This window comes from Myotis lucifugus, unplaced genomic scaffold, assembly GCF_000147115.1.
Source record: "Myotis lucifugus unplaced genomic scaffold, Myoluc2.0 scaffold_30, whole genome shotgun sequence".
Taxonomy (NCBI): Eukaryota; Metazoa; Chordata; class Mammalia; order Chiroptera; family Vespertilionidae; genus Myotis; species Myotis lucifugus.
In genome coordinates this window covers 8,000,109-8,011,343 of record NW_005871078.1, presented here as the reverse complement: position 1 = coordinate 8,011,343, position 11,235 = coordinate 8,000,109, and the positions used below count along the sequence as shown (strand labels likewise).

The 11,235-nt window shown below is 38.8% G+C and overlaps 2 protein-coding genes across 2 annotated transcripts in view; both read right to left on the bottom strand.

Annotated features, from left to right (window-relative positions):
• The window catches only part of ERGIC2 (ERGIC and golgi 2), a 35,133-nt gene extending 29,614 nt beyond the window's left edge, over positions 1-5,519 (bottom strand). Inside the window, exon 1 of the mRNA XM_006086758.3 lies at positions 5,424-5,519. The gene's annotated coding sequence lies outside the window, so the exon portion shown is untranslated. The remainder of the gene's footprint in view (positions 1-5,423) is intronic.
• The window catches only part of OVCH1 (ovochymase 1), a 55,668-nt gene continuing 48,802 nt past the window's right edge, over positions 4,370-11,235 (bottom strand). The window contains 1 exon segment of the mRNA XM_023752273.1: positions 4,370-4,425. Coding sequence (XP_023608041.1) covers positions 4,370-4,425 — 56 coding nt within the window.

Sequence of the window (11,235 nt, the reverse complement as noted above, 5' to 3'; positions counted from 1 at the left end):
CAAGGACAAGTACCTTGGTTGCAGGCTCCTCCCTGGTTTGGCGCTAGTTGGGGCGGGTGCAGGAGGCAACCAATCAATGTGTTTCTCTCACATGGATATTTCTCTGTCTTTCCCTCTCCCACTCTCTCTAAAAATCAATGGAAAAATATCCTGGGAGAGGATTAACAAAACAAGAGAGTAAATTGTCCCCATTCATCCACTGTGACTACTTCTCAGCACAGGTTCATTTAAGTAAATTTCTCTCAGCAAGGTCACTAACAACTTCCTTCATACTAAATCCAGTGGACAGGTTCAGTCTTTACCTAATTTTGCCTATGAGAAGAAAATACACAACCGTTCCTTTTTCTTCTAGAAACACTCTTCCCTTGGCATAAGTGATAGTATACTCCTGATTTTCATTCTACCTCTAAGACTTCTTTGGCTTACTTTGCAGATTCTTCTGCCTCCCAATTCTATACTAGGCCTTCCTCCCAACCTCCATACTTTCCCCAAGTGATCTCCCATCTCTTCATTTTCCATCTACATGATTCCTCTCAAATCTTTATTCCCAGTCCAAAGCTCTCTGCAGACATGTATTATCTTGTTGCCTCTATTACATTTTCATGGGGGCATTCCAAATACATTTCAGACTCAAGAAGTCCAAAAATGAATACTTCACTTCACTAAACTTGTTTCTCCTGTGTCCCTACCATAATTAATGATGACAACATGTACCCAAAAACACAAGGCAATAACACAAGGTAGAAACATGAGTTACATCCTTAAACTGAAGTTCTTCCTAAATTTCTTTCAAATCTGTCTTCTCTTTTCCAGGCTCACTGAGAAGTTCCTTATTAGGACCTTGGTCCCAATGGCCACAATCTATCGCTGCATTGCTTCAAAAACGTTTACTCATCAATCTTTCAGTTCACTCTCCATACTACAACCAATAATCTTTTTAATACATAAAAGTGATTATATGCATTTTCTTTTAAAATCTTTGTAGAGGTTCATACCTATTACATTTGAAAAGTTTGGATTCGATCCTAACAAAGTTTAAAAAGCCCTCAAAAACCAGGTCCTGCCCAGCCAGTATGGCTCAGTAGTTGAGTATTGACCCATGCAACAGGAGGTCACCAGCTTAATTCCTGGTCAGGGAACATGCCCTGGTTGCAGGCTCATCCCCAGCAGGAAGCTTGCAGGAGGCAGCAGTTCCATATGATGTTTTTCTCATTGATACTTAGATGTCTCTCCCTCTCCCTTCCTCTTTCTAAAATCAATAAAAACATTAAAACAAACAACAACAAAAAACAGGTCCTGCTGATCTCTTCAAACCCAATCCATCAATGTCTAAATTCTAGCCAAACCAAATCACTTTCTAGTCCTTTAACATGTTCTTTCTGCCAGCTATAGCCTTTCTCCCTCTCCCCCACCTCTATATTTGGCTAACTCCCACTTACTCTTTAAGTCTCAGTCTAGACATCTCTCTTTTGAAAGGGGAAAGAAACCTATGACCTCATACATAGTATTAGTTATAGTACGTGCTCCAAGAGCACTATTTCTAATTGCCTGTTTAATTTTCTGTTTTTGACATTATAATATTACAGCAGGAACCATGTCAACCTATCTTTGTATCTCCAACACCTGGCACAGTAAGTGTTTGATAAACATTTGTGGAAGGAAAAAAATAAGGAAGGTGGGAAATTTCCCCAGAAACACCCATGATTGTACAGCTTTCCAATAGAAACAAGTTATCATTTTTAGATAAATACACACACACACACACATACACACACACACACACACACACACACAGTGGCCAGATTATTATGACTGGTCAGATTATTATGACCACCCCATCAGTACAATGAAGTGAATTAGTTATGCAAATAATAATAAAACCTTGAGAGTATTTGTTTAGGAAGTTTTCAATATTCAGTATTTTTGTAAGTGTCAATGAAGTGCTGATGGGGTGGTCATAATAATCTGGCCACTCAGTGTATATGATCCACAAAGAGAAGGAGTTTTCTGTTTTATTCACTATAGTATATCACAAGCACCTAGAACAATGATTGGCACACAGCAGGTAGCATTATTGGGCAAATAAATAAAACTGTAAATATTAGTTCCTAAATTGTCTATACTTTTACAAGCTTTATAGATGCTTTCTTTAAATTATATGTAATACAAAGATATGTAAAAGTTAGTTTTACAAAGCCTCTAACAATTCATATAGCCTATTCAGCTCTCCTCCCTTAAAAGTCTAGCTAGTCTATCCCACTTGGCTGCTTCTCAGTCTTTAGCTTCTTCCATTCCTATTTTCCATGATTACTATTCTAGAATGGAGTACCTTGTCACTCTACTGCTACTCCTGCCCCATTCCTGTTAACTCAGCACCAACCTACATCCAAGAAACTCACTGCATCTCCAGTACTTGTCACTAAAGAGCCACTGTTCTTTTTTTTTTTTAATTGATTTCAGAAAGGAAGGAGGAGAGAGAGAAACATCAATGATGAGAGAGAATCATCCATCGTCTACTGGGAATAGACCCTGCAAAAACCGTGAGTTGACACTCAACCACAGAACCACACTGTCAGGGCACCACTGTTCTGATATGAACAAGTTATCCGTAACTCCTAGTTTTACTAAAAATAATCCTTCTACCATCTCTCAATATGAAAACCTAACAATCAACTGGTGGTAATGCCGTTAAATCCTTACTTTATTTCTGAGACTCAAAGGGTAAAATATTAGCATGTCTCATCATGATTTCTCAACTGCCTCTTCCCTTTTCAAGTCTATCTTGTAATAATAAACTCATATACTACATAGAATTATGGCCTAATTTTCATATTATGTGCTAGATATTATGAGGACTTTATATATTAACTTAATCCTCTAAGCGGCTCTATGAAGTAGAGACTACTTTTATCTCATTTATATATAAGGATACTGAGGCACAGAAAAGTCAAGTAATTTTTGTAAGGCCACTCAACAGGTGGAATAACCTAGATTTGATCCCAAGCAGCCTGACTCCAGAGTTCACGCTCCAAAACATAGTGTACACTCTCACTTTAATACTTATTATTGTTTTCGCCATCTGGATATATTTGTAATTTTCAGGGGGTGATGCAGGGTGATAGAAGGAGACTTGACTTGGAGTAGCGAACACATAATAAAATATACAGATGATGTATTATAGAGCTGCACACCTGAAACATATATAATGTTATTAACCAATGTCAACCAATACATTCAATATTCGAAGTAAAAAAACTTTAAAAAGACAAAAATTTCCTTAATGACTTCAGCATCTGGATCTCTTGATTTGCTTCTCTTCTTCCCCATTCCATCACCATCCTTTGGAACTCACAACCTGATGACCCTCATCCTATGGTAGTCGCTCACAATTATAACCCTTTTACCATGTAAACCTAACAGGTCTTCTCCAGCGACCCCCGTCTTAATTCTACCCAAAGCCTCACACAAGCAGGGCCATGTTTTGGCTCCTCTTAATTTTTTAAACCGCTCCAACTCTAAAATCCAAGAGACTAACTTTCCTCTCTAAGCATAACCAATTATCCTTCCAGCTCCTTAATGCCTGACTAGGACAGAATCTGGTCTTCATTTTCCCTGTGTTTTCAATCTCTTGGACTCCTGTTATCCAGTTCTATTGCTCCCCTTCCCACTCTATTTGTCTCTCCATCCAGGATAGTCAGACACATTTTATGAGCTAACTTCTATTTTAAAAATAAAATGAAGAGTGCCTCAGCAATTTAGGGGTAAGAAATTTAAGAAAAATTTTTTTTTAAAAAAGGTCTTCTTCAGTCTGTATTTTGACTAAGTACCAAGGCAACATTTTGTGAGTAACCACAGAAGTTAGGAAACAAAAATTTAAAAATAACAAGAGCTAACACTTAATGTTAACTGTATGCCAGGCACTGTTCTAAGTGCTTTGCATGTTTTAACTCATTTAATCCTCATCAATCACCACATGAGTTATTATTTATTCCCATTCTGCAGATAAGGAAACTAAGGCACAAAGAGTTTAATTTGCCTATCATGACATTTAAGAGACAATAACAACACTGAAAAACTGTTCACTAGGATTAGTAGCAGGAAGAGACTGCCTTAAAGTAACTCTATTAGAAATAAAACCACTATTTCTTCCAATTAAATCACTAACCCCCAAAGAAAATAAATTCGTTTTTCCCCCTAATTCTTTTGTTGTTGTTGTTCCAGAGGAGGCCTGCTTTCCTTCGAGAGATCTTTCAAGTTTGATATATTTTTATGATCTGTACCCTCCAGCCATTACCAATACTCAGAGTTGACTGGTAAACTTTATTCTCTAAAAGAAACTCCTTACCCACCCCCACCCCCAAACCCCAAATCATGGAATTTCTAATTCTCGTTTTTCCTCTAAGAGAGCTGGAATAATTGCATCGACTTAAAGATATCCATAAACAAGTTCAGTAAGCCCATATATATCCTGAATTCCTCAAGAAGTGAACAAGCTTGTGATTTCTATCTTTATAATGGCTGTATAATGGCTAGAGTTCAAAGTATCAGGCTAAGCAATCACCTGGAGTACTTCAAGTACAACTTCCAACACATGAACAAATCCTGCTTTTAACCGTATTTTAATGGTTTCTGAAAGCCAGTCTTGCAACATTTTCACAAATACGATGTAACTGCGTCGTCCCCAGGGCACCAAGTCCTACATATTTTAACTTAAACATTATTTTCTCCAATGATGATCTTTCAACTCTATACACCACCTCTGACCCAAGGCTCTTTATTCGCTACCACGAGTTGCGAGTTCCCTTCCACGGGCTTCTCGATCCGCGAAGGGTTTGAGAAAAGCAGGGACCTGGGACCTGTCTCTCCTGTGACATCTCACCTGCCCTGCCCCTTCCTCATCTCCCCCCGCGAGGTGCGAAAGTCCCCTTCCAGGCGAGGCCGCGACCGCAGTGGTTCTTAAAAAGAGCGAGCAACCTGCTGCCGAGCATCTGGCATTTGTCTGACCGGTGGTGGGAGCCCGACGCCCGGGGGGATCCGGGCAGGACCCGACGGTCTTCACCAGGCGGGACCCTCCGCGCCCGCGGACGGGAGGTGCCCCGGGGCACCGGGCACCGCACGAAGCAATGGGTGCGCGTCAGCCGCGATCGGGGCAGAACCCAAACTCCTTCCCGTTGCAAGGCAGCTCAGGGAAACCGAGCCGGGGAGAGGGCAGCGCCCGGGCCTAGCGCTGCCCAGGGTCCTGCCAGTAACGCCCCCGGGGGGAAGTGCAGCGGCTCCCGGGTCCGGCCCGCTCTCCAGAGGAGAGCGAGGAAGGCAGGAAGCCAACTCCATGGCCGCCGCTCAGCCCCCTCAACTACATTCACGCCCGGAACCGCTCGGGAACAACCGCGAGAACAGCACCAGGCAGGGTTTCGGCGTTTTACCTTGTATGTCGGTCCCAGCCGACCGCCATGTTTCACAGAAGCCCGGGTCGCTCGGGTTCCCGTTTGCCCGGAAATATCGCGAGAGCCAAGGCGACTCCCACCGCTGGAAACAGCGAAGGGAGACAATGTGGAGTTCTCGCGAGAAGTCCTTTGCTGACGAAGTGTGTTGTGAATCGAGAGGCGTGGTCAGGATGAGAGGGGCGTGACCAAACCGAACGGAGGTTGCAACTTATTTTAGGTGTAAGCACGTGGCCAGAGGAATCCGCTTCTCCAGGAAGGGTGCAGGTTTACCTCTGACTGACCCTTGGAGGCCACAGAAAGAATCTCTCGCAGCTCCTGCTACTGTACTGCTTTTCTGATGAAAGGCTTGGGCGCAGGATTTATCATTTGCAATCCTAATTAATGCATATTACTCCTCAATCTCTGCACCACGCTCCCTGATTTTGCCTCCTCATTTCCCCCCATTGAGAATAGTTAAGCTTCCTTGTCCAGACTTAGGTAACGCTTTTAATTATTTGCTCAATGTTTTTGTCTTCCGGATAGTATGCTCCTTAAGAAAGCACATCTTTCTCACCCTTTTGTTGCCAATACGTACTTTGCAGTCAAATATTTCTTAAGAAAGTACTTCATCTTTTCCTAACACTTCACAGTAGAAGAGGTAATAGAAGGGACTTTGGAAAGAAAGGTTAAATGGGGACTATTTGAGAGTAAGCACATCTGTTATATTTTCCAATCAAACATTGAGGTTTTAATTTTCTGATTGATTGACCAGAAAAGTCTTACAAAGACATATTGACAACTAATACTTAAGCATTGTTTTCCCAGTGAGTTCTGCCTTGGTTGCTTTACTTGACTTATCTCATTTAACGGTGTAAGGTTATACCGTTATTTACCTGTTTCATAAATAAGGAAATTGAGTCAAGTGGCCATTAAGTGATTTACCCAAAGTCAGATAGTTAGGAGAGGCAGGGACATAATGACCACAACACTAGACTGCCCTTTTATTTGGTGAATTAACATTTATTGAAATACTAAATTTTACTAAATTGAAACTATCCTAGAATATAAGGACAAATAGTTTCCACTGATGCCATTTCATTTCTAGACTTTCCTGTCAGGATTAGTCCAAAAATGTTAAATCAACCTTAAGTTGCTTTATTTCTACTTCCCTCACATTTTTTAAGAAGCAGCATATGTACTGGTTAATACCATAGACTTAGTTACTTGCTCCCTAGTTCTTGGCTACAACTTAGAGAAAGAGGCACAGGTAAATTAAATGTTTTGTAAATAATTGAAATGTCCTAAAAATTTAACTAAAAATTTAAAAATCGAGTGATAAGCCTGATAAATAATTTCTTAAATGTCCGTTGCTAATTGAAATTTTGAAACTTACAGGGACCTTTCCTATGTGACTGTGTGCAGGGTATTGTTCTATATGAATAAAATTAATAATTTTATGGGCTTAATGACATTCCAATATTTACCAAACTAGAAAAAATAGTAAAAGTGTATATTATAGTATTCAACTATGGTATATACATGATCCACTAGATATGAACTTAATGACGTTGCATATACTAAATTCTCAGGAGACATGAAGCAACATTAACTTTCTACGACTGATGTTTATTACTGTACGTATGAAACACACCAAATCCAAGTTCCTCAATACAAGGGTGGGGAGAAGTGACGGTGAGTTTTTTCGTACTGACAAGAGACTTATTTTCCAAGTATACTGTTATAACACAGTTCCACCTCGCTGCTGTCTCAGCGATCATGCTTCTCCTCCAGTGACAGATGTGATCCAGTCCCTGGAGGCAGAAATTCTGGTGAAGACCTTTGGTGCAGTGGGATGGCAGCTACTACTTCCCCAGCTCACAGTACCGATGAGCTTGCACTGCCCATCCTGGGCGCATTGCAGTGGTCCTCCAGACTTTCCCTGCAACCAGCAAAGAGAGAAGTTCTCCTGGCTGCATGGTCTATAGTTGAGGCTAACCTCGAATGCACAGAATGATCAGACAAGGCATAAGTCACTCTTGCATCTCTTATTTCTACTCACAACAGCATAGAGAACCAAAGCCACTCAGGTAGTTGGCAGATGTTACAGATATCTGAATCATATCAAAATCCATATTTTCAAGGAGAGGCTAAAAGATACAGTGAGTATAAATTAATTCAATGCTGACAATAAAGTGTGCCGTGCAGAAAACTTCAAGCATCTACTAAATACAATGGCTAAATAATAGTTTTGAATTACATGAAAACCTCTTTATATCTTTAGAGCTACTTGAAGTAGGCACTTTGAGCTACCTAATTCAGCTATGAAATCAAACCATAAGAAATTATCATTTTTTAAGGTCCAAAACAGTTGGATATTACCAATTTCACATAGTTCAACTAAGCAAATGAATAATTCCTTCTGAGAATTGAATTAACTTCAAGTATTAAATTAATAATCACAGCACATAAATTTAGCAATGTACTTATTCTTTTCACTTTTCATTTTAAAATTACCATAACTTTATACCTCTTTTGTCAGCAAACACCCATTCATGAGATACACTGAAGAAAACTCCTACACTTATCAATGCAATCCTTGAATTACCACGCATGAGGATGATCCTGCAGCCCCACCACAAATATTGGTGTTTTTAATGTCCAGTCCCCAGTAGCTTCGATAAAATGTACTACTGATCAATGGTACCTCTGTCAGCTGCACAGTTTTAGAAAATTCATCTTCTAGTAGAAAATGAATAAAAACATATATAGCAACCTAGATAAATGCTTCTAAGTGATAAATAAAAATAGCCCTATAATATATATAAAGGTTAAGGATAATATATATAAAGGTTAAGGACACTTATTCTTTCCATTCAGCAATGTAATGATATTGTTAAATAATTTGTTTAAACACACACACACACACACAGAAGCAAACTGATATTATTACTCCACAGTGGCTTTTACAACAGAAATAACAACAAAAAATTTTATGTGGGTCTTTTGCCTTCAGTACAGTCCTAAGAAGATAGGAGAACAAATATCATTTTATAAAAGGAAAAAGACAAAGTTTACACCCAAATCAGTTGTTGACAAAACAAACAATACAAAAATCATATTTTCAAGTTAAATCCATACTTTCTTCCATTGCTTTCAGGGTTCTCTCATTCTTTTGACTTGAATTTTGTTTAACAGACAATATGTTTAAGTGCTGACTATCTGGAAGCTGACAACTTAAATTGCATTGTGACTTTGTCTTTAGTTTATCGGATATTTACTTGTAACTTGTTAATTCTGTTGCAGAATACAGTGGAAATGAGACCAGAGTTATGGGTTTGATCTTTACATGGGCTAGTTATTGTCACATAATCTTTATACCCATTTACCATTTTATCAGACTATCGTTTCAGAAAAATGTCTCACATCTTTGGAAATAGGCTCATATTTTCCAAGTATGGAGTTTCACTGTAGTAGTATACCGTTATGAAAACAATTTTGTGTGTGAGTGCGTGTGTTCACAGTGCAATTAGAGAGTAATTATATATAAATTAGACACACAAATATTTATTAAGTAATAAAATCACTAGAAATTCTCCACCACAAGTTTTTACAAGTATCAATGAACTACTATCAGTGAACTAACATCAATAAATATGATGGCCTAAAACCTAATCAGTCACCTTTAGATCCATTATGAAAAAGACTTTTTTTCTACTACCATTTTTATTAAAAATACAGAAAAATTGAAAATGAATAGACAATATACTCAGACTACACATATATTTGTTTGGATCCTAATGTTGGAAGAGGTGGTGAATATACTCACGATGTGGTTCAGTTAGTCCCCATCCAGCAGTCATACATTTGGAAAGTACATTTATTTTATTGTCTTTTCCTGGCAAACAGATTGGAGAAACAAACTCTCCTAATCAAAAAGATGAGAAAGAGGCCAATATCATTTAGTCCATAGGATTGATGTTAACATTGTTTGCTTTTCAGTGATGATTCTAGAAATATCTACTCTGATCTACAGTACCCTTTTTAACTCTGTAATTTAATAAGTCTCCCAGAAGATATCTATTAACTACCTAGAAGGCATCATCCCAGTTGACATGTTACTACTTTGCTCCAGGTATTTCCACATCCTCCCAGGACACTAGAAACACATGCCCTACACTGGAATGTGGGGCTCCTGGTTTCTCATCCACAATAGTTTTTAAAAATCTGTCTGCCTTTATGTCCACGTACTTCCAGGACATCACCTTATTGAATTTGAGATGATAGTGAAAGAGAATATAATTATCTTCTTTTTTCAACTATATAACAGGAGTGGGGAAAACCACATTTGTAGCAATTTAAACCTTTTATGCATCTTATAGCTAACTAAAGGCCTGGTGCACGGATTAGTGCACCGGTGGGGTCCCTCAGCCTGGCCTGTGGGGATTGGGCTGAAACCAGCTCTCCCATATTCCTCGAGGGGTCCCAGATTACGAGTGGGTGGTTCTCCAGTGATGCACCCTGGAATCGGGCTTGTCACCCGAGAACCACAGCTACCAAGTCACCACAGCTCAGCAGCTCCTGCGTTGAGCATCTGTCCCCTGTTGGTCAGTGCACGTCATAGCTACCGGTCAGACAGTTGAAGGGTCAGCCAGTCAGCTGGTCACTTAGGCTTTTATATATATAGATAAGTATTTATATTTAATTTAATATTTAATAAAGGCATGCTACAAACTATATTTATACATTATACATTTAAACATTCCCCTATTTTCTTACAAAATTTGGGTACACATAAATATTGTGCATTTATATGTGTGTCTCTGTGTGTATACACTACATACACAGAACACCAAATGCAGTGCTCCTGGTTTGTTGCCCATGTTGTGGTTTACTGTTGTTCCCTTTCTATGAATGATAAAGCCATGGTTCAGAACAATTACATCACCTGCCCAAGGCTGCCTGACTACTAGGTCATAGGGCCAGGTTAACACTTTTATGGTAGCTTTGGTTTAAATAAACATTTTAAAAGGACAGAATGTTAGTAAGTCATGAAGGGACAGAAAATTGAACATCTAATGGTTCAAATTCCTGTTCTAAGTTTTTGGGTTAACCTCATAGTATACAACAGTCTCAGAAGAATAAATAGAATAAAATAAAAATGTATAGCTTTTACATCTTCTCTAGACTTCCATTAATTAAAAATGCATAAAAGAAAAAGTTTTAGGTAGGCATTTTAGCTTTTAGAGAAAAATATATTTGAATATAAAAAAGTCCTGAAATTATTTAACTTCAAAAGTACATACAGAACTTTTAAACAAGATGAAGGACATAAACTATATGGCAAACTTTAAAATATGGAAAAGAATTCATCATACTGACCTAGTTTAAGAGGCTTTTCCAGATGCAACAAGGATAGGTCATCATTAGGAGGAAATTGTGAGAAGCCAGAGTGAGTGTATACAGCTTTCACTGGCACCAAATCACTATTTCCTACGTTTGAGAGGTAACTTCTTCCTATTACTAGGTTGTCCATGACAGTGCTTGTCATAAGAAAAGGAGTGGGAGAATAGATACCACTTTTAATGATGCCATAATTTTTCAAAATTACTAAAAACAAATTCTTTAACATTTCTCTTTTTTTCCTTTTTCATGAATTTATTGGGGTGACACTGGTTAACAAAAGTATACCGGTTTCAGGTACACAGCTGTACAACACATCATCTGTACACTCTATTGTGTGTTCACCACCGCAATTCAAGTCTCTGTCCATCACCATTTATCCCTCCACACCCTCTTCCACCTGCACTCTCCC